We start from the raw sequence: 22,676 nt of genomic DNA, 5'->3' as shown, positions 1-22,676 counted from the left end.
AAGGCCAGCCGGACCCGGTCACGCGGGGCGGGCAGAGCGGTGGTCGGCGGCCCGGAGCGGGTCCTCCCTGCCAGCCGGGCTCGACACAGGCTAACCATCCCCCACTGCACCACTGGGCCCTCCTGCAGCTCCGGCCTGCGCCGCGCGACCACCCCCACAGGTGTCCTGGGGCTCCTCCCGCCTGAGCCCGAGATTTGCAGAGTCAGCAGAGGCCGGGGAGCAGCCGGTGTTCCCAGCGCAGCAGGCATGGGGCTGCTGACCTGCCCGGTGACTCCCCAACCCTGTCGTGCTCGGGCAGGTGCCCACGGCCTCGTCCCTCCACGCTCACACCCTCACCAACCGCCTCCTCTCCCAGGCAGCCCCGCTGGTTCCCGGCCCGGCCCTGTCTGGGAGACCAGAGCCGGGGCATGAGCATCCTCCCGGTCCACCCGAGCAGGCAGGGCCCCTTACCATTTCTATGTTCTCCTGTGTGACAAATTTTAACTTGTTTTCCATGCGCCGCAGAGTATGGGACAGATCCTCATTCTTCCGGGTAAGTCGCTTGTTCTTATCCAGCAGTGGCTTGTACTGACTCTCCGCTTCCCTCAAGCGCTTCAACTGCAAGACAAAATTAATCACACGACACGACTGTAAGTGTCACATGGAACCAACAGTCCCCGTACGGAGTCGGCAAACCGACCGGAACACGCTTTGGCTCCAGCCAAGCGAGGGCGACTGGGGCTCTATTTTGCCAGTAAGAGCCACAGGAGCCTCACCTGGCACATGACCCTTCAGGGCCCTTGGAGGAGTCCCCTCTCAGACACGGGTCACCTGGAAATTCCGGTGCCTTTTAGCCGTAATCGTGGTGGCTGCCCCGAGAGGGAAGGGCCTCACTCGTCCCAGGGAACTCTCGGGACGGACGGTACTTTTGCTCAATAATATGAGGATCGACCAACAGGCGCCCAAGGCCCACATGTGGACTCTCAACCAGGTTTTGTTCATAAAGCTTTATTGAAACAGCTGAGAGGCCTGTATACAAGCCCTGTCCTTGACACCATCACTCCTTTCCACAAGGAAAGGGGCACCCTGCTCCCCCAGCAGCCACAGACATGGGACACAGATACCCCGTGCCCCTGCCTCACTGCCACTCACCAGCTCATTCCTTTCCTCCGAAAGCAAGGCATTTCGGTCCTCCAGCTTCCGAACGATTGCACTCAGCTCTGCGATCTTAAGTTGGAAGCGCCGAGCATCCTTTTCATCCAACTGCTGTTCCTAAAACAAAAATCAACTGCAAACAACTGTTCGCAGACACACGCATAGAAACCTCTGCAGATCCCAGTCACCACGGAGAACAAAGCTGTTCTGCGCCATGACGGCCCATGATCGCACGTGGCGGGCGCAGACCCCCCCGGGGGCAGGGGACCGCTGCTGACCACCGTGGCCACCGAGGACCGCACAGTGGGGGCAGAACGAAGGAGCAGGAATGTCCGGGATATGCAGTGGGAGGCAAGGGCGTGCAAAGGCAGGCACGCAGCTGTGGGCGGGTGCTGCGGCCTTCCTTGGGGCTGCTGCGGGCTGCCCCGGTGGGGAGGGTCTGCCTGTGCGGGAGGCGGGCTCGCAGCTTCCCTAGTATGATCACGTGAGCACGGGAGGAGATGTTCAACCTGAGACTTTGCGAAGATGGCTTCCCAAAAGCGTGCTCCCTCACATCGAGGTTCTATGAGGTCACTTTTGAAACCTCTGGAACCTCATTCAAAATTCGATCAAAACATTCCCGTCCAGTTTCAGAGTCTCTCTGGAGTTCACACAATCCATCGAATGGCAGAGCAAGATTTAACTCAGGTAAAGCGATTTATAATGAAATTATAAAAAAGTGTTCTATTCTTGAAACGTCGCTGTCCTCGGGCTGTTTCAGCTCAAACAGTTTGTCCTCAGAGCAAACAAATGCATATCTGGGGAGGACAGAGGGATTGTTCCTCATTCAGCAGGTGCAGGAGAGGCTAGGGGGCGAGCCCGCAGGACCTGCACTGAGGGTCCGCGGAATTTAGAGCCCCCCACCCCGGATTGCCGAGAACCACTCCAGCGGGCTCTGAATGAGGAGCAGCAATGAGCAGTGATGACGTCACGGCCAAGCGGCTGTGGGCTGCCCACCCCCCACGTTATCACGGCAGCCTGAAGAGGAGCAGAAGGGGGGCGTGGTCACACAAAAAGCGGGTCGGGGTGACGGGTGGGGGTGCGGGCGAATGGAGAGCCAGGAGCCCGTGCACGCGGAGATGGGAATGGTGCAGCCTCATCCCTCTCGCCGGGGGCTGGAACCGGGACCAGCAAGCAAGGACCGTTAGCTGCCTGAGGGCCTGGGAGCGGCAGGCCGGCTCCAGGCGGAGGCCTCGGGGGACCATGTGGGGCGGGCGGTCGAGTGAAGGCCAGTGCGGTGCCACGCCAGCCAGGAAGCAGGGAGGCAGAAGTGTGTCTGCCCACCCAGCCAAGCCGGAGAAGCGGGGGCTCGGGGTCCGGCTGGTGGGCTGCAGACACGGTCAGCGTCCCCGGGGTGGGAGGTTCTGGTCTGGACTCTGGACCTAGGCTCTCAACTCTCTGGGGAGCTGCCCGAGCAGGCCCGCAGAGCCTCGCGCAGCGCCGTCTGTGACTCTGGGTCCCCGGGGGCAGTGTGGGGGGTGCTTACAGGGCTTCCTGAGTGGTCTGAGGCGTCTCCTGCACCGCCTGCATGAGGAAACTCCCGTCTGGGGCTGCCCAGGTGCCGATCAGCCTCTTTGACCTGGGACAGCTGCTCATCTAGAGCCTCTTTTTGGAGCTGCAGTCTCTGAGCATGCCCGGCTTGAACCCCTAACTCTCTCTCCAGCACGAAGACTGCTCTGTCTTTAAATTTTATCTCCTCCATCTACAAGGAGAACAGAACACAATCACACAGGCAGGCAGAGGACAGGTCTGCAGTTACCATAGACACAGACGGCGGCGCTCGCGGCCAGCGTCGGGAGGGTCCCCACGGCAGCGGCCCTGCCCACGTGTCTCTGGGTCCGGGATGGGATAAAAAGCAGGTGCGGCAGCACAGCCCCACTGCTCCGGCCGCAGTGTGACTCCCCCCATCCCACCCCTGGCCGGGCCGGCCTCTGCTCTGCTGGTCCAGTTCAGGCTGGTGCAGCTGAGACTCCTCCTGGACTCCGGGCACCCCTCCCAGGGTCCCTCCCCCTGCAGCGCTGGACTGCGGGGGCTCCTGGGGGTTGGCATTGGCTGGCAGGTCCGCAGAAGCCCCCTGTAGCTCCTGCCTTCTGCCGTGTGTTGGGCAGGGCCGGGGAATCGCCGAGTTCCTGGAACCCCATCCATAGGAGACGGTGAGGAGAAAGGTCCGTCCTCCAACAGAGCAGCTGAGGGTTTCAGAAGCGGAAGTTTCTCGCTGCCTCTTCCCTCTCCTCTCTGAGGGGCACCCCGCCCAGAAAGAGCCGACGTTCCGGTCCTTCTGCACCCTGCCTCTCCTTGCCCCACGGCGTGGACAGACAGAGGTGCTGCCCGACTGCTTGCAGGCCGTGCTGCATTTTTAGTTCATCTGGCTTTGAGCTAAGGCTTGGGGGAGGGGTTCTCCGGACCAGTGAGCTCCAGACTGGAAGTCAGGCGTGTCCGGCCCACCAGGCCTCTTCAGGCTACCAGGCGAGTGGCCATGAGGGGTCCACCGCCCTCCCCACTCTCCCTGATGCGCCCGGCCTCCTGACAGCAGCGAGAAGGCTCTCTGCACGCGGCTGCCACCTGCCTCCGGGCCCCTCACCTGGCCGCTGCGGGGTGGGCGGCTCCCCGTGGGGAGGCAAACACGCCCCACCTCCCCTTCTTCAGACAGACCGACTGACGGACTCGGGCGCGGCAAGGGGCCCTTGCAAACGTTTCTCGATTTATGAAACGACTCAGTTTAAAACAAATTTTCAAACAACGGAGCAGGATGGGATATCTTGGCACTTTGCTTGCTGTTTGAGGCTAACTAAGCCCGTAAACCGGCCATCTGCTGAGGTCAGCTTGGATCAAAGACGTGAGATGGCTCAGTAGCCCGGATCACAGAATTTGCAGGCAAGCCATGAACGGAACAGAATAAAAGAAATCCTTAATTGCTAAATTCCCATTTACTGGAGCGCACAGAAACACCCGGAATTAGTGAAAACAAAGGAACCAGTGAAATACAGTTGTATCCCTAAGCAGCCGTGTTCTGGGGTCTAACGACACTCATACACGACACTTAGAAAACGTCACTATTCTTTCGTCGGGACCCCAGAAAATAAGAGACCCTACACAAAGAGCCCACCGAAATGAGCTCCGCAAGCAGACGGCTTCGACCGAAAGGCAGGCGTCCCTGAGATGCCGCCCAACTACGCCAGGTGCTGTGGCCAAGCAGGGTGATGAGCCCACAGAGGAAATTCAAGGACGGGTGCCTTCACACAGGGGTGGGATTTGATCGTCAGGGTGGGAAGTCACTCTGAGTTCAGAGACAGTGTCCCAGGGGGTCCTCCTAACGCCGGGCGGCTCGGCACACAGCCGCGTCCGTGTCCATCAGGGTCCAGGGGCAGCAGATGCCCAGGCAGGACCCTACGGTTCCCAGCCGAACACCCACCTGGGAAGGGGGACATGCCGGTGCGTGAGGTGGAGAGAAAACTCTGTCCGGTCCCGTGGGGTCCCCAGGTCTACAGGGCACTGCACATGTCCACGTACGAGGCCCAGGCCGGCCAGGGAAGCAGTGGTGGGCAGCAGTCCCTCTCCCTTGCGGCCCAGCACCCCCTTTCCCTGCCAGAGGTCGTGGGTTCTCTCTCCGCAGAGAGCACCTGGGGAGGTCATCTGTCCCCGTCTTATGTAACCGTGAACACCCAGATGACCAGCCCTCCCCAGGGACAGGACAAGGGCCTCCGGTGAAATGGGGGCATGAGTCAGGAACCTCCTGTCACCTGCTGTCACCTTCTCTCTCCCTGACCCCTGTAGTAGCTTCCAGGTGGCCTCCCTGTGTGCACGCCAGTGCCCGCCACAGCCCGTCCCTCACAACCACTGTCCTCGCCGAAAACGGACAATCTGGTGGCGTCCCTCCCAAAGTTCCAAGGGAAGATCCCAAATCCTGCCTGGGACTGGCCAGCTTCCAGACGAGCTGCCCCCACCCGCCTGCAGCCCCCGACGCGCCCCCAGCTCCCCCCCTCCCTCCCCTCCCCCATAGCACCCCCACACCCCCTCACCCCTGGGAGCTCCTACAGCCCACTGCCCCTCCCCCATAGCACCCCCCACCCGTCCCCTCCACACCCCCTTGTACGGAAGCCGAGGCAGCCCTTGGGGCAGTTGGTCCCCAGGGAAGGATGCTGAGGCCGGAAGAACGGCCCTCGTGGAGGCGAGGACGTTCCGCATGCCCTGACCCGCCCCCGCCGTCCAGAGCAGGCTCCGCGCAGTGCACAGGACCAGAACCACTACGTGCGGTCTGGGAGCCCTCGTGTAAAATCCCCTAGTAGGGCCTGGCGGCTCCGTCCATGGAACATCCCACTCTTGACTGAGGCTCAGGTCGTGATCTCCAGGTCCTGGGATCAAGCCCCTCGTCCTCGGGCTCCACGCTCCACAGGGCGTCTACTTTTCCCTTTCCCTCTGCCCCTCTCTCCACTCATGCTCTCTCTCTCTCTTTCTCAAATAAATAAAATCTTAAAAAAAAAATTCATTCTGGACTGTTTGTTGCTCGTGCATAAAAGTGCAGCCAATGTTTGCATTTTGATCTCGACCCTGAAAACGTGCAGAACTCTTTCAGTGGTTCTGGGGCTTGGGGGTGAATTGCTTAGGGTTTCCTACAGGCACACCACCTGCAAAACACACCTTCCTTCCCAACCTGCTGTGTTTGGTGTCATTGTTCGCCTTCTTGCCCTGACTCCAGTTCCTGGGAGGGGAAAGAAAACAAAGAGAGGCCCCGACATGACGCAGAACCTCCTACAGCCCGTCTGCCCGCGAGCCCCGCGTGGTGCCTGCAATGACGGGGGCACCGTGGCCGCAAGGGGTGAAGGAGCACAGCCCGGTGGGAACCCAAGACAACTCTGCAAGCCAGTGTTTGCGACCACCTTCCAGGAAATGAGAGGCTGCTGAGGTGTCCGAGTGCAAGGGGGCAGAGGCGTATTCGCTGGAGAAGGATGGCGGCGGCGGAGAGGAGCTGGGGAGGGGTTGGGGGGGCACCTCCGGGAAGCCGGGCTGCAGAGCAGACCTCGGGGTCAGTGCCTCGCCGGCCATCTGGGAGCAAGACAAGGAGGCAACAAGCAGTCTCCCGCGGTGGGGACTGCGTTTCCAGTTACAAAAGGCTCCCAAGGGGTGCCAGGGTGGCTCAGTGGGTTAAAGCCTCTGCCTTCGGCTCAGGTCATGATCTCAGGGTCCTGGGATCGAGCCTCGCATCAGGCTCTCTGCTCAGCAGGGAGTCTGCTTCCCCCTCTCTCTGCCCGCTTGTGGTCTGTCAAGTAAATAAATAAAATCTTAAAAAAAAAAAAATAGAAGTTTCCCAAATGCTCCCGTTGCAGGTGGTGCTCTGGGCGCAGGGGAGACCCCGCAGCTCCGGGAGGGACCCAGGGATCGGGGAAGGTCAGGAGTCACAGCGGCCTCCAGCTTCCTCCTGGCTACGCCAGAAGTTAAAAGACAACACAGAGATGCCCTGAAATTCCTGATGGAAAATTTCTCCGCCTCACAGTCCCCGACGTGGAAGCATCGAGCGTGAGAGCGGAATCAGTCTCGTACACCCATAGTCTCCCAGAAGTTCTCTCCCGGCCGTGGCTCGAGCCTGCGTTCCAGCAGAAGCGGGAATCACACATCAGAGAAGAGGACATGGGAGGACAGAGCCCAGGAGCTGGTGGGGGCTCCCAGGGGGACGGGAGGTCAGTCTAGTGGCCGGGGTCGGGGGAAGGCAGTCCCGCGGGCGGGCGGGGGGCTCCAGGAGGGGCGTCTCGGGAACGACAGAAATGCGTGACTGTGCTCAGGCCGAGATGCCCCCCCGGAAATTCAGGGCTGAATGACAAATAGGCACGTAGAGAAACAAGCAAACGAGAAGATGAACTCCAGGGCAAAGGGAAGTACGTACAATAAAGGTAACGCGGCCGCGGGGCGCTGTGGGTCTTGTGTGAGGAACACGCACACGGCAGCCCACTTGTCGATACTGAATTTCAGTCGAGGGTCCCGTGGGGACCCTGTGCTCCCCTCCCCGGCTGCGCTGAATCGGCCACGGCTGGGCCCTGCCCCCCAGGGGCCGCCCTGCTGTCCAGGGCCGTCACCCGCCCCTCCCCCAGGGCCTCAGGGAGCACCTGCCGGGGTCTCCCCTGACAGTGCCCACACCTTCCCGAATCGGCCCCTCGCTGACAGAGGCGAGTCCTCCTGTGAAGATGCGCCTGGACAACTTAGAAGCAAGCAGGAGCCGAGGGGAAGGGGTCGGGGGCTGGGGCAGGCAAAGGGGGGCAAAAACTGAGATATCAAGAAGTAGAAATTTGTGGGCGCCTGGGTGGCTCAGTGGGTGAAGCATGATCCCAGGGTCCCCGGATCGAGTCCCGCATGGGGCTCCTTGCTCAGCGGGGAGCCTGCTTCTCTCCGCCTCTGCCTCTCTGCCTGCTTGCGCCCACGCGCGCTCTCTCTCTGACTAAATAAATAAATAAATAAAATCTTTTTTTTTTTAAACAGTAGAAATATAAGCATGTTTTTGAGAATCTGGCAGAAAATCCGCTAGAATCAGCTGGAAGAGCTGCGGGCAGCTGCCCCTGGGGGCGTCCATGCTGGGGGTGGGGCGGCGCCACGGGGACCGTCTGGCTGTGTTACAGGCGCCCAGCTGCGGAGACGGGGCCACAGGCCTGCAGACAGGCAGTGGGCACTGACCGTCTGTCCCAGCTTCCTCCAGATGGTCACTGGCGTCCCCCCTTTCCCGGGCAGAAGAGGGGAGGGGCCGTCCTGTCGCGTAAGGAAGCCCACACTTCCCACAAGGGCCTTGGTGGCTCACAGCGGCACCGACACATGGCTTAGGGTTGTGGGGACACGGAGTGGGGGACAGCCCGGGAAAGGAGGGCGGCTGTCCGGGCTGGGAGTGTTTGGGCCCCCAGATGCACATGGCCGCGGGGCTGTTTGGCTCACAAGGCTTGCGTTCCCCCTTGGGCCTTGGGTCTGGAGAGCGGCTCTGCCCCTTCTGGGAAGTACAACAAGGAGGCACGGCCCGGGGCAGAAAGTGGAGCCCAGGGAAGGAGGGAGCAGTGCCCGGGTGCACGGCCGAGCTGCTTGGAGAGATTGCGGCATCCCATTCAGGGGATCCCAGGGGTCCTGAGTGTGACCAGCAGCAAAGCCAGCTCGTCCCCAGCCCGTGACAGGGGACATGGGGCTCTAAGGTAGAGCTCCATTTCCCCCAAATACCAAGGAGGTCAAGCTGCAAGGGATGAGGACAGTCAGGCACACGCCCTCCCACGCCCTGAATATTCTCTTTAACTTCTTGCTCTGGGTCTCTGAGGACGTCTAGTCTCGGGGCGCCAGCCACGGACAGCGGGTGTCTGGAGCCATCCCGATGCCCCAGGGAAGCTGCCGGAACCCGGCCACCCCTGACCGGACAAGAGGCTGACTCCCCATGGCCCAGACACAGTGGGTGCCTCCGCACGTGGCACCGACACCAAGACGGCCCCCGGGGGCCCTGACCTTCACCTCTCTGGGCCCGGTGCTCACGCCCACGTCCCACTGGCCCTCCCCGCACCCCGCGCCCCGGGAGCACGTACCAGTCTGCGGATCTCCCGCTCGCACTCCTTCTTGATGCGGGAGATCTCCTCCTGGTGCAGGTGGTAGACGCTGCGCATCTCCGCGGCCTTGACCCTGTCGGCCCGGACCGCGATGGTCAGCGCCTCCTCCACCTGCTTCTTGGCCCCCTTGAGCTCCGAGATCTCCTGCTGCATCTTCATCTTCTCCGCCTCGAAGCCCCGCTTGGCCTCCTCCTTCGCCTCCGACAGCAGCACGACCTTGGCCTTGTCGGGGGCGCCGTCCCGCAGGGCGTGCAGCAGGGCCTGCAGCCGCTGGTTCTCGTTGTCCTTGACCTTGACGACCCGCAGCAGCTCGGCCTCGTGCTGCCGCAGCAGCGCCTCCCGCACGGCCTGCAGCTCCTTCATCTTCTCCTCGTGCAGCTTGGTCTTGAGCTCGGTGAGCAGCGCCGCGTTCTTGTGCTGCTCGTGTTCCCGCACCTGCCGCAGCTCCTGGTTCTTCTCCCGCTCCACGCGGCTCACCTGGAAGACGGGGCGCCGCCGGCTGGTCAGGTCCCGGCCCCCGCACCCCGGGGCCCCCGGGAGTTCTGTGCTCCTCCCGTGGGGCTGGGACCTATGTCCCCCGAGACGCCTCACGGACAAGCCGGGCGGGCGGAGAGCGAGCCAGGCGTCCTGGGGGCGCCGGAGGCTGGAAGCGCCGTGAGCCTGGAGAGGAAGATCACAGACACGTGCGTCCACACGACCCGCTCCGCTGCCGACCCCCGCCAGGCCCGGCCGCGCTGCAAAGGCCCAGCAGCCGCCTCGCCCAGGAGCCGCCGGGAGGAAAGTGCGGGACGCGTGGGCACGGGCCTCCCGCGGGACAGGGCCTGCACTTACCTCCTGCCATGTTCTGGCCCATGGGGAGGCGGCTTGAGGCCGCGGGTCTCTCAGACTTTGGAAATGCTCAGATTTCTCACTGAAGCTCTTGGTTTCATCTAGAACGCCAGTCTTGGCTCAGGGGCCACACCACCCACACGTGGCAGGAAGTCGGGGCTCAGGACCCAGCATGGGGTGAGGCAGCGGCCGACCAGCCCCGGGTCCGCTGCGGGGGGTGTTTCACTTCCGCCCCGGCATCCGGGCTCTGCGGCACCTTGCGTGGGGCCCGCATCACTGAGCCCCGCGTCCCTGAGCCCCGCCTTCTCTCCTGCGGACCCGAAACCCAGCTCTGGAGCGGGCGTCCCTGCTCCCCGTTCAGACAGCTACGGCTGCAGCTCCCACCCCCCATCCCTGTCCACAGGAGGAAGCGTCCGCACGGGCGAAGCTCTGGCCCAGCTTCCTTCTCTGCTTTGGGGGCGTTCAGGGCAAAGGCAGAGCCAGGGGCACCTCTGCGCGCAGACAACACCCACCATGCCATCCGGGAAGTTCCAGCCCCCCCGCCACGGCCCCTGGCATCCCGGCTCGCAACTCTGGGTGCTTTTCCCCAGGGTGACAAGCTCTGACCCTCGACCCTGGGCAGGCCCACCGCCTATCCCCCAGACCGTGGCCGGCAGCCCCCAGACACCCAGCCCTAACTCCACACGCTGACCCGCCACCCTGCGCCCCCTTCTCACAGCACCCCCCCCAACCAAGTGCCTTATGCATCTCTCCAGGACCGTGGTGCCCCTCCCGCGTCAGAGCGAGCATCCCCGGGACACAGACCGGGAGGCTGCATGCCTCGCACCGACAGTACACTTACTTCTCCGTCGGGACCCGCATGTGACCGGACGCACTCAGCTGGGGCTCCCGGCTGCTGGTCCAGTGTGCGGCGGGGTCCACCCCGAGCTGCCCTCGGGATGGCTCAGACCAGTTCTAGTGACCGAACTCTGTCTCAGCCTTGCAGGCCCCGACGGTTGCCCGGGCGCTGGCAGGACGGAGCAAGCATCGGCCTGGCCGCCCGGGTTCCCGCCAGAGAAGGGGCCCTGCTGAAGCCTAGTGCGGGGGCTCGCTCCTTTCCCACTGCAGGTGGCTGCCCTCTCCCGCTCAAGGCGAAGATGGCGATGGTGGTTCTCAGCCGTGTGGGGGAAAATCAGCAAATCTGTGCTCTCAAGGGGGCCACTCCTGAGCCATTTCAGCCCCCACGGTGGGGTCGGGGGCCCGCGGCTGGACCCAGGGGAGCCAGCCGGCCTCTTGCATGGGGATCATCGGACGGAAGAGCAGTGTGGTCGCCGGTGGTCACGGGTGGTGTCGCCGGTGGTCACAGAGCTGGTGTTTGTCGCAGCAGGAAGCTGGCGGAGGGGGACGCTCAGAGCCCTGCAGGGTCTGGCTCTCACTGTGCCCTAAGCTGATTCAGACACCACGGTACCCACACCTGCCACATACCTGCCCTCTGTCCAGTGCCTGCGACCGTCCCTGCTGCGTGCGGGAAGGGCCTGGTGAAGACCCAGACCCACGCCACGTGCCCTGCCCCGCACGTTCCAGCGAGCCGCGGGCAGGTTGGAGCAGCGGGCTCAGACGCAGCAGACCGTGGCCGGGGACCCCTTTGGAGCCCGGGTCCTCCGCCACGGCCCCCGCAGTTACCAAAGAGAGTGCACAAGCAAGTGCACGGCGCTCCCAGGAGACACAGGCTCTCACGGCAATTCTAAGCCAGACGCACTGGACGGCAAGACCAGCCCCGCTGCCTCCCTGGCTCCGAGGCTGCCGCAGAGATGCCATCGGGCCCCGCCTCGCCCTCCGCCCCTCTTGTCTCCGGCAGAAGCTTTCCCCTGACGCTCCCTTCACGGGGCCCGTGAATTCCTCCCCATGCGCTGTGGGCTCAACCGCACGGCTCCCTGGGCCGGAGATGTGCGCTGGCGGGGATGTCGCTGTGGCCCCGAGCATGCAGGCCGTGGGGAGGCGATGGGCTGGAGGCGTCCCAGGCTCCTGTCCCCAGATGAGCCCCCAAAACTGCAGACATGTGCCGTGGTCTGCCCGCGGGGTCCCGCTGGTGCCGGGTGACTCGGATCTGTCCCGGGAACGCACGGCAGCTTTGAAAGTTAGGGAGATGGTCCTGCCGAGGCAGCAGGTAGCGACGCTTCCCTGAGATCCGCAGCTGCGTCAGGCATAGACCGCGGCCGCCCAGGAGCTCATCCATGTCTGGGTGACGTGGCTGCTGGCGTGGCTTAGCGGCGGCGCTCTTGACCCTTGACTCCTGGGGCCGTGGCTTTGCCTCCTCAGACGTTGCGGGCTGAGCGGTTTCTGCATCTGGGGTGGGTCTCCGCTCCGCGCCACGGGCCGCCCGGGGAGGGGCAGGTCGCCCTTTCAGTTCATTCCTTCCATTCGCCCAGTTTCAAGGGACCAGGCTCTCCGTCGGCCCAGCAGGAGCCGGATTACTTGTTTCATCAGGAACGTGTGGGTTTGAGCGTAGCTGGCGGGGTTCGGTTCGACACTGCTCTCATCCCACTGAGGCTCAGAGCAGCCGTTTGTGGCCCTGAAGCCTTCAGACACGCCGTGACCCTGGCCGTCCCAGGCTCTCCGCGGGTCAGGCGATCCTGTGGCTCACCTCCTGCCCCAGACTGTGCCCCAGGCACCCTGACTTCCAGCTCCAGCCCAGGCTTCTGTTCGACCTCCTGGGGCAGCGTCCCCACCTCCGCTCCCCTCACACGGAGAACCTGGTTCTCAAGGAAGCCGGGGCGGTGGGGGAGAACATTCCTGCATTCCTCTTCTATCCACGTGAGACACGCAGTCGCTCGGAAGCCGGGAGCTGCTGTGTTCACGCCCGTTCTGCCGGTAAGACTCCTGAGAACGGTGTTTTCCCACATTCTCCCTGCTCCCTTCCCAGTCCGTCACGGCTGTGCCTTGTCCGCGAGGTTGGCTCCCCTGGCCTGGCCATCCTCAGGTTTGTTCAGAAAGAAACTATTTCAGTGCTGCCCACAGTCCTCACAAAATCTGCCTGACCCCCAAGTCCCACCCCAGGCCGAGCCAGGCTTTCCCAGAGTGGGGGGCGCCGGCCCCAAAGGACCTCCCCACCAGCCGGCCATCCAAGTGACCTGGACCTGCTGTGGACACACAGGGCCCACGGTGACAGGCACTACCGTCTCCACTCCTCAGACAAGGCCAACTTCTACCCTCGGGCCAGACCACAGCCCCACGACGATGGCCCTCGTCCGGCCCCTGACCCACGCAGGCGCTCACAGGACCGAGTGGCCGCCCTCCTCAGTCCTGACCGGACGTCCCTAAGAGGGACTGATCTGGAACTGCAGAGCGACAGGGGCCGGGCCGGGAAGCCCTGAGGCGGGTCTCCCGCCAACCTGCTCCGCACAAAACGGAGATAGAGGCGCCCGGAGTCTTGGCAGCTGCTGCGTGAGGACCGTGGGCATGGGACGCGCTGTGTGTCCACAGCCGAGGTCCTGTCACTGATGTCAACCGCCGAGAATGGAACTGCTCTGCAAGGAGCCCCCAGGCCCCGCCCAGGACCTGCGGGTGGGGACCTGCGCTCAGACCGCCGCGGGGCAGGCCCGGCCCGCCGGCCACACAGCCATGAGCCCCCGGTCTCCTCTCACCAGGGGCCCCAGCACACTGTTCCACGCTCGTGTGTGCTTGGAGGCAGCCATAGCCCTTCACGGGGCCACAGAACGTTTGCGGCTCTCGAACACCGGTCCACGAATTTGCTCGAGGCTTACAGACTTTTAAATCACATGGACAAACAGCGCCGCTGGGACCCGGCTTCAGGGGTCGTGGGGACCTCGGCGCAGGCTGGCTTTCTGCAGGAAAGGACCTTTCTCTCTAACTCGGGGTCCTCCCCAGAGACGGGCTATGGAGGCGTGAGGCCCGCCTGTCCCCTCACTGGCCAGGGCGCCGGTCCGGCCAACAGCGGCGCCGCCTCAGACGGACGGACAGGGTGGCCTCCTTCGAGGAGCTGAACGCACACTCCTTACTTCCCACGTCAGCTGCTCGCGGCCTCTGCCCATGTCAGCCCAGTTTCTGGAACGCCCCGTCTCCGTCCTTGTTCCTCAAGGTCCTGGCTCTGAGAAGGCATCTTCCCTCCGGCTCGCTGCTTGGTTCAGCTCTGGCTCTTCCCTGCCCCGTTCTGTCTGCCAAGTCCCCGGTGGCTGTATTTCCGGGGCGACTGCTGTCTGGGTCTCGCCCGACCAGGAGGAAAAGCTTGCAGCTGCCGCCGGAGCTTGCCGCACCCTGCGAGGGGGACTCGGTGTTTCCGGGCCTGGAGGAGCCGAAGACTCTTCCCCGTGGGAGGCTTGGAAACAATGGGGACTTGGGGACGTGGACATAACTCCCCATTATCGACTCCCACACCTTCCACGGTCGTCACGCGGACGCCACCACTCCCCTCGGAGCCAGGCCTGCACCGGACCCGAGGTGGCTGCTGGGCCTGCCGTCCCTTCCCGCCCCACGGCCCTCCCTAACTGGGGGAAGATGGCAACCGTCACATTTTCCAGCACGACCTACCGTGACAGCTACCCCGACCTCGTGACCAGGACACCGCACAATTGTCAGTAAGCTCACGGTCCCCTAGTGGGTCCTGATCTGCGTTAGGACCCCCTGTGCTCTCCCAATGTCCTGGTCCACACGCTACACTGTTGGGCCCCTCCTACCCCCACCTACACGGCCCTCCATGGCCTGGCCTCGGGGCCACCATTCCTGCCGCTGCATCAGGTGAGCCTGTCCAAAAGATGCTCCCACAGACCCGCCTTGGCCCGCTCTGTCCCGTCATTCTGGTCTCTGGCCTGGGCCTCCGCTTCTGAGGGGCCCTCCTTGATTGCACTGCTGCCACCACGCCTTCTTGCCTGGCTTTACCTCGCCCAGACACCTGCTTCCCGTTCCTCAGTGTCTCCTTCCACTGAGGCACGGCCTGGGGGTCACATAGGCACCCCGTGTTTCAGAAGCTCCTTCCCAGTTAAAGCAGGCCAGCGTCCTTCGAGCAGGAGGAAGCCTGTCGTGTCCATTCCTACCCGCCGGCCGCAGCGGTGCTCATGAGCAGGGGGCACAGTGGAGGCGAGACCCCATGAGTGCGGGCCGTGGGGGCTGCTCCGTGTTGGGGCTGGAGCCTTGGCGTGGCGGTGGGGACGGGAGACCTTCAGCACTGGGCTTGTTTTCACCTCGCCGGCCATGTTCACGCCCCCAGCACCCCACTCTGCTTAACGGACGCTGAGTTCATTTCCATGCGGCTCCCGCGAGGCCTTCCACGTGAGCTCCTCTCCCTGCGGGGCCGGCTCCCTCTTTCCGGAAGGTTCTTCACCAGAGATGGTCCCACTTCAGTCTCCCGACCAAGGGTGGCTGCAGGACAGTCCTCTTTTGATTTAACGCATCTCATTCTTCACTGTCAGGTCAATCCCCCAAGTACCCCACGAGAGGTTGACCAGCCATCTGAAAACCGAGGTGCTGAGCTCATGGCAGGTTCCCACACTTTCTGGAGACCTTGTCTACCCCGGCAAGTCACAGTCCCAAACCGTGGTGCCGCTGCTCTGGGACTGTGCTGGGGATTCCCGCTCAAGGGTGGGTGACCAGTCCCACGGTCCAGATCTGGTTACGCAAATTTGTCCCCCGCTGTTGCAACGGTGACGTTAACCAAGGCTCATAAGGGACTTCAGGACCGATAAGGACAGAACTGTTGAAGATTATGATTATTGGATTCGTGTTTTCCATCCCCCGCATCGGCATGACTAAGGCCCCAGCACCGGCAGCTTTGTGTGGCGAGGGTGGCGTTGGGCTGAGCGGACAGAGCGCTGCCGAGCCTCTGCGGGGGACACCAGCTCAGGATCGCAGGTGAACTTCACTGACCGACCTGGCTGCTGGGGGAGATGGGAGAGCGCAGGGGCGAACTGGAAAGAGGCCCGAGGGGCATTCTGCCCTCCGATTACTCTGCTCCCAGCTCAAGGCCCCGGGTGAGCGTGGGGACGGGCGCTCTGAAGCCTGGGGGAGCCTGGGTGGCACAGTGAAGCGTCCACCTCTTGGTTTCAGCTGAGGTCATGACCTCAGAGTCATGAGTCGAGTCCCAAGTAGGGCTCCCTGCTCAGCGGGGGTGGGGGGGCCCTGCTTGTCTCTCCCTCTCCCACTGCCCCTCCTCCTGCACGCAGGCTTGCTCTCTCAAATAATTAAACAAATCTTTAAAAAGAAAGAAAGAAAGAAAGAAACCGCGAGCCGCACCAGTGTGCTAGGGACAGCCAACCAGCTCCCTGACCTGAGCCCACGTTGGAGCCTGCTCTCCTCACGCCCGTCCCTGGAGGCCAGCCCCACGCGGGAGAAGACAGGAAGGACAGTGTGTCTGTGAGGGTCCAGAACTTTCCTATTTGAATCCTGAAAGACAGTGGCCTGTGTTGGTTCTGGGTGGTGGGTATCGTCTACAGATACACACACAAACACACACGTGAACACACTTAAACAAACAAACAAAAAAACTTGAATGTTTTAATGATGCTTGGCAGGAAGGTGCGGGTCTGGCTTGGAAGTAGCAGTGGGAGCCCAGAGGTGGGGGAGGGAAGGCTCAGGCTCAGAGAACGCCCCTGGGTCTGAATGGCCAGGGTGCCCTTGGCTGCTCCTTCCCGGCTTCCAGACTAGCAAGAGGGGCTGGAAGGGGAGACGACGGGGAAGAACCATTACCCTGTGCGCCACCTGCATGTTCCTTGAACGGAGGAGACCCCGCTCTCCGGGACCGGCACCTTGCTCGTGGGGCCCGTGGGGCTCTGTTCCCTACACCCCCACGCTGAGCGCAGCCTAGAGCCACGGGGGATGCGGGCAGCCTGCAGCTGAGGCGGAAGGAAGGGGGCTCCGGGCCGTGATGCCCAAGGCCGTGGGCTTCAGAGCATCCCCTCCAGTGCCCAGGAAGGGTTCCTGCCAACAGAGGTGAGCCCCGGCCACAGTGAGGCCCCATTTCTAACTCACAGGCCCTGCCATGCAGTAAGTCTGCAAACCGCAGCCTCAGGGTCTCACCCCTGCAGAGAGAAGAGCTTGGGGGGGGTCGTCATCGCAGCCAGGTGACCGGGCCGTCTGGGGGAGTGACGTGCTCTGGACACACGCACGTGCATGCACACACACGTGCTCGCACACACACGTGCACGCACACGCGTGCTCTCCGACCCAGCTTCCTTGGACGTGGCCTCAGCCGTGCAGACCAGGAGGGCTCTGCGCAGCGAGGCTGGGAACCGCCCAGATGGCCCAGGCAGGGAACGCGGGCAGGTCCGTGTGGGAGGAGCTTCAGACCTGCCCCAGGGCCACCCGCGGAGCACCTGGCATGCGGCTGGGGTCGTCTGCGTGGCCAGGAACCCGGTCACAAACACAGACTAGGGCCTTTCCTTTCCTGCCCTCTGGAATTCCTGCCCAGAGCTCGGTCTCTCCGGAGCAGAAGTAACAAAAGGCCCGGCTGCAGGACCTCGGCGCAGGGAGGGGTGCGAGCTCCAGCCCCGCCCCTCTGGGCGCTGCGGCCCCTCCAGGCGCGCACGCCCCGCCCCCCGCGCGCCCCGCCCCCCGCGCGGCGCCCCCACCCCAGGCCTGGCCGGGGGGGGGGGGGGGGGGGGGGGGGCGGGGCAGGCTTGGCTAAAAGCGCCGGCGCAGGAGCACCCGCCGCCCGGGAGCGCGGGGTGTGCGCAGGGGCGAGCACCGCGGTCCCACGTCCCCGCGTCTGCTAGGGGCCGGGCTCTCACCCAGCGCCTGGCCCCGCGCCAACCCCCGTGCGGGTCTGAGGCTCGGCCTCGGTGTGGGACGACCTCGAGGACTACGCGGCACGCGGGGCACCTTCCGTCCCGGGCCACGGCGCGTTGGCGCCTTCGCCCCAGGCTCCCCCCGGGCCGCATATCTGGGCCCCTTGGTGCTGGCGCTGCTGGCGCAGGGACCGCCTGGCCCGCAGCCAGTGCTGGCGTCCGCGCTCTGGTCCCAGCAGTGGCCCGTAGGCTCCGCCCCCCACCCAGGCGCCGGCCACCGGAGCGGCCACGTGGTGGCTGGGCAGCAGCCAATGGTAACGGAGCCGCAGGCGCATCCCCGCGGCTCCTCCCTGCACCGACGGTCCTGCTCCGGCCCCTTTGCAGAGCGGAGACCTTCGGCAGGAGGGTGAGCGCCCACCGCGGGCCACACTCAGCCCGCAGCCCGCACGGAAACCGGCCGGCGCGGGCTGTCCGGTCACTGTACTGATGGACGCAGGATCTGAACCTCACGGGGTTACCACGGCTCATGGACCGGGATGTAACGAGGTTGGGTCACACAGCTGTTAGAGACCTGGCCCCCCTCCCCACGGCCTCCCAGAAGAGCTCTGCACCGGGCAGGACCCCTCCACTCTCCACCCGCTCTCCACACTCCCAGGAGGCCTCGGGTGGGGGCGAGGGCAGAGGTTCTGACGTGGAGAGGACAACGGGTCAGCAGGAGGCCTGCCACCCAGCCCTGGCCTGGCACGGAACAGGTGGTCCCGTGACCAGAGCCCCCCAGCACAAGCCCCGCCTTCCGCGTGGGCCTCGAGGACCCCAAGGGCTGGACATCTGGGTGGTGCCATCTCAGGCCTACCCCAGGCCATCGCCGCTCCCTGGCGCTGCCCCCAGGTTCCTGATGCCCCTGGAAGTGCTTTGCTCAGTCTGTGCCCTCTATCCCTGCAGCGGTCGTCCTACTGCCCATTCAGGGGACATCTCCCAGGATGGCGCCACTGGCCGAGGTCCCACTGGCCCAGACCCTGAACCAGGGCGGTCACCCACCTCACGCGACCCCCCCACCCCCGCTGCCCGTTTGCCAGAGCGGTCTGTCCTTCCCGGCGGCCCTGAGAGCCCCTGCGGACCCTGGGACCAGGCCGGCAGACGCAGGGGGCTGGGAAGGGGTGAAGAGGGGGTTGGGGCCCACCTTGCCCTTCTCCTGCTGCAGCTCGATCTGGATGTCGGTGAGCTTGGCCCGCAGGTCCTCGTTGGCGGCCTGGAGAGCAGCGAGGAGCTCCGCCTTGTCCCCCTTGCCTCGGGCGCCCATGCCCTTCTTGGACATGGTGAGGGTGGCCCCAGGGGTGCCCGGGGTGGGCCACGCGTCTGGGCTGGGCTGTTCACACCAAGCTCGGGCAGGCAGGGCCTCGCAGTGGCTCCAGCTCCGCTACATTTCCTCGCTCGCCTGGAGGGAAAACACAGCCAGTGAACAGACTGGCCTCCCGCGGCCTCGGGTAAAGCTTGGACCACATGCAGCGGGGGAGGGGAGGGCCAAGGCTGGCGTCCAGACTGCATGCAGGGCCCCTAGCCCCAGACCACAGAGGCCCTCTGCCCTCGTAGGCAGCTGTGACGGGGCCACCCACACAGCCGGTGCCCGTGCCGGGCGCAGTAGGAGTGCTCGCAGGGTGTTCTTTCTGCCCCTTCGGAATGAGAGGCTGGGGACCAACTTCGAGGTCCAATTTCATACCTGGGTGTGTGGCCCCAGAGGCAATGGTGGGTGTGGGGTGGAGGCCGGGACCTCCAGACCCCTCCAGGGGACGTGGGAACTTTGCCCCAGGCGGACGTGCGCCTTTGCCCTGAGCCAACGTGGGGGGAGAAGGCACAGCCTCAGCCACCCCACGGGCGGCACCCTGCCCTGGGCTGGCCCACGCATCGCCCAGCACCATGCTGGGAATTCCCGCCGTCTCCCCAGACCTGGAGCTGCGCTTCCTTCCCCACGTGTCCCAGCACCAAGTGTGGGAGGGAGGCCGATCAACTGGCTGTGTAGACTGGGGGCCCGGATTCAGCACCAGGAGGCGGACCCTGCTCCTCACTCAGACTTGGGCAACCCGGTGCCTCAGTTCCCTCAGCTGCACCAAGGGGAGGCAAGGATGTCCCTGGCCCCCAAGGTTTCCTTCCTGCACTTCGGACACCAGGACGGTGACCTGAGTCCCAAAGGTGCCCGGTAGCAGCCGGCTGCCCGCCCCAGCTCACAGGCTCAGAAGGTGCCTCCAATGGGGTCAAAGATCGGCCTGAACGCAGGCTGGGACACTGTCACTTCTAGGGACGCGCTGTCCAAGTGAGTCCCCCAGCCCTTGTCCTCCCTATAGCCTCGGGACACAAACTCAGGACAAAGCCTCGGGTGGGAGTCCACGGAGAAGTGAGAGGAGGCTCGGCAGGCAGAGGCCTCACGTCCGCCTGGGGAGCAGAGCCAGACGGCGGACTCTTCCAAGGAGGATGGGAATTGAAGCCGGTCGGGGACATTGGGACATTTGGGGCCACCTCAGTACTGTTGTGGCCTCAGAAAAGATCCTAGCAGACCCTCTGTCCCTCCGCTGGAGCCTAATGGCTGACCCCGCTCCCGTTCTGCCCTGGGCCCCTGCCCCGAGATGAAGGACGCGCCTGACAGAGGGGAGGGGCCGAGGCCTAGGCTCTCGGCTACATTTGCAGCGTCAACCCGGGGCGTTCGTCGATTTTCCAGCTCTGCGTAAAGGGTTTTCTGGCCACTTGCAAGGACGTTTCCCTTCAAGTCTTCACCGGGGGCGCCGAGAGACCCCCGAGTCACTGCTCCGGCCGGCAAAGCCACGCGGCTGCGTCTGCTGAGGGCAGCCCACATGCAGGCCCCCAGCCCCAAGGGCCGCTGCCACGGGGCCGTCCCGGGGCTTCTCATCACCGCAGGACCCCCTCGTGTCCGGCGACCTGTGGGTGCTGACCACGGACAACAGGAGCCTGAAGCGTGGTCGACGTGGCTCTGCTCACGGAGACGGAGAGAGCAGCAGCTTTGGAAAAAGCAGCGTCCCGGCTGCTCCGACCGGCCACGTGAGCGCGTGTCCCATCGTCCACGGCGTGGCCTCTGCCACGGCATTCAGGGGTGGTGGTCAGGAGAGGCAGAGTGGCGGGTTTCCATTTGGGAAGGAAAAGTGCAGAAAGTTAAAAGCCCCCCAGTTCCTGCCTTGGTCATCAAAAGCTCTTGGGGGGGCACCTGAGTGGGGGGCGCCTGGGTGGCTCCGTCGGCAGAGCGTCCGACTTAGTTTCGGCTCAGATCATGGTCTCAGGGTCCTAGGTCGGAGCCCTGCCTCGACCTCCCTGCTCAGTGGGGAGCCTGTTTCTCCCTCTCCCTCCACCTTCCCCCTGCTCTCGTGCTCTTGCTCTCAGACAAATAAATAAATTTTTTAAAAGAGAAGTTTTTGGGGGGCCAGGGCAGAGTCTCCGTGGCGGGAGGGAGCCCGGGCCGCCCGCTGGCAGGTTCCCTGCAGGCTGCTCGCAGGAACCCTTGAAGGGCCGGGGGTCCTGCCTGCAGGCTGTTCTCCATGGCCTGGGCTAAACCACCGTTCCGGCCCCATGGACAGAGACTTGGGGGTTCCCGGGGACAGAAAGACAGACATAAGAAAAGTCATTTCGGGCCCCCAGCCGTCCTGCGGGAGCAGAGGACAAGCAGCCACGTCAGTCAGGAGAGAACCTCGTCATACAAGGGACAGTGGCTCAGGGGCACAACCCCCAGGGCTGGTTCCAAAGGGAAGACGGACCCTGGACGAGCCCTGTGGCATCCGAACCCTGAGAGCCCTCAGCTCCGGGACCCGCCGCAGCCAGAGCACCGACGGCGCCGACCCGGGCCAGCCTCATGACGTGGCCCTGCACTCGGTCACCTTCGGACGCCTTCCGCCCGGTTCCATGCTGAGCGCCGTCCGCGCAAGGCCCTGGGGACTGGCTGTCCCCTCGGCTCACCCCCCCCCCCCGCCCCCCGCAGTGTGGTTGACGCTTTGGGAAGGCCCCGCTGCTCTCCTTCCTTGTTGCGGGGAAACCTTTCCTTTTCCTGTTCTCTGGCTTGGTGGCGTCTCTCCGCTCGACGCCCCCCAGAGGGACCCCAGTCCCGGGTGACAGCCCTGGCCTCCTGCCTCCCCTGGTCAAGACCGCGACGTCTCCCTGCTGCCCGCACCAGGTCCCCGCGAATTCCCAGTCTCCTGCTCAGTCCGCCCAGGCTGCGTTCCAACCCCACTACCCAAACAGTATTTACTCCGTGTCTTCCGTAGACGCGGTTGTTGTTTTCCACGTATTTTCTTTTTAAGATTTTATTTATTTGAGAGAGGGAGCAGGAGCGGGGAAGGGCAGGCAGAGGGAGAGGGAGAAGCAGGTTCCCACAGACTGAGGAGGCGGACGCGGGGCTCGATCTCAGGACCCGATGACCATGCCCTGAACCGAAGGCAGCCGCCCAACCAGCTGAGCCACCCAGGCACCTTTTTTTAATGTATTTTAAAATGAAACTCTGCAGGCCTTTCCTGGACGGAGAGCCAGCATCACAGGTGTGTACGGAGGGAACTAACTTCGTTGCAAGACGGAGGGAGACCCCTGGTGCGGGTTCCAGACAGACACCGTGGCACAGCCCTGAGCCTGCAGGGCCCCCAGGCTGGACAGCAACCCGGGGTCCCTTCCTTCCCACCCGCACCCTCCGAGCCCTGAGCCCTTCTGGCCGCCCCCGCTGCCCACCGTGCCTTTTGCTCTGTCAGGAACAGGCTTCCGCCAGGCTCGGCACAGACCGTCGGCTCCGGCCTGGGCTCGGGATCCCTGCCGGCCGCCCCACCGGGTCCCTGGAACTGAGCGGCCCCCACCGTGGCTCTGGACAACCTGCACTGAGAATTTCCCATGCATCGAGGGGCACTGAGCCCTCCCTGACTTCTCCCGGAAGGTAGAGTTAGTATTTTCCTCCAACACCAGTTTGGGGGCAAATAGAGAAACCGGGCACCTTTATTATTATGGAAATGAGTGGGAACAACTACCCCCCCCCTTGAGGGCAGCGGGATGGGACTGGCCCACACCCCAGCAGAGATTCCTGGGCGGCCTCCCCTAGGAGCCCTTGATGGGATTATGGCCAGCAGGAAGGAAAGGGGATTTTCAGACCCCATATCGTGTTTGTGCTAATGATCTCCGGGTTGAGCCCTCAGAGGAGAGTGGGGTAGGATGAAGCCTCTGCCCGCACCAGGACGGGCTCGAAGGCGGCACCCAGAGGGCTCTGGGGTGTCCTGCTCTGGGGTAGTGCCTCGGCGCGCCCCATGCCTTCCCCTCCGTGCCCACACCCGGTAAAGCAGCAGCTGTAAGGGTCACATTCAGGCACACACCCCGCTTCTTTCCTGTCACCCTGGGAGACAGAAGAGACGGCCAGAGGGAGAAACGGGCC

At 64.0% G+C, this 22,676-nt stretch overlaps 1 protein-coding gene across 20 annotated transcripts in view; it reads right to left on the bottom strand.

Annotated features, from left to right (window-relative positions):
- The window catches only part of JAKMIP3 (Janus kinase and microtubule interacting protein 3), a 75,103-nt gene that overhangs the window by 33,347 nt on the left and 19,080 nt on the right, over nucleotides 1-22,676 (bottom strand). For 10 of the 20 annotated variants that reach the window (XM_046027703.1, XM_046027708.1, XM_046027706.1 and 7 more), the window contains exons 2-6: nucleotides 18,456-18,710; nucleotides 8,712-9,209; nucleotides 2,660-2,875; nucleotides 1,132-1,251; nucleotides 451-597 (exon numbers count right to left, since the gene is read on the bottom strand). In XM_046027703.1, the coding sequence (XP_045883659.1) occupies nucleotides 451-597; nucleotides 1,132-1,251; nucleotides 2,660-2,875; nucleotides 8,712-9,209; nucleotides 18,456-18,590 (1,116 nt within the window). In that variant the 5' untranslated portion in view covers nucleotides 18,591-18,710. The remainder of the gene's footprint in view (nucleotides 1-450; nucleotides 598-1,131; nucleotides 1,252-2,659; nucleotides 2,876-8,711; nucleotides 9,210-18,455; nucleotides 18,711-22,676) is intronic. The other 10 variants (XM_046027714.1, XM_046027715.1, XM_046027717.1 and 7 more) reach the window with 3 other exon arrangements.

This window comes from Meles meles, chromosome 13, assembly GCF_922984935.1.
Source record: "Meles meles chromosome 13, mMelMel3.1 paternal haplotype, whole genome shotgun sequence".
NCBI lineage: Eukaryota > Metazoa > Chordata > Mammalia > Carnivora > Mustelidae > Meles > Meles meles.
This window is presented reverse-complemented; position numbering and strand designations above follow the sequence as displayed.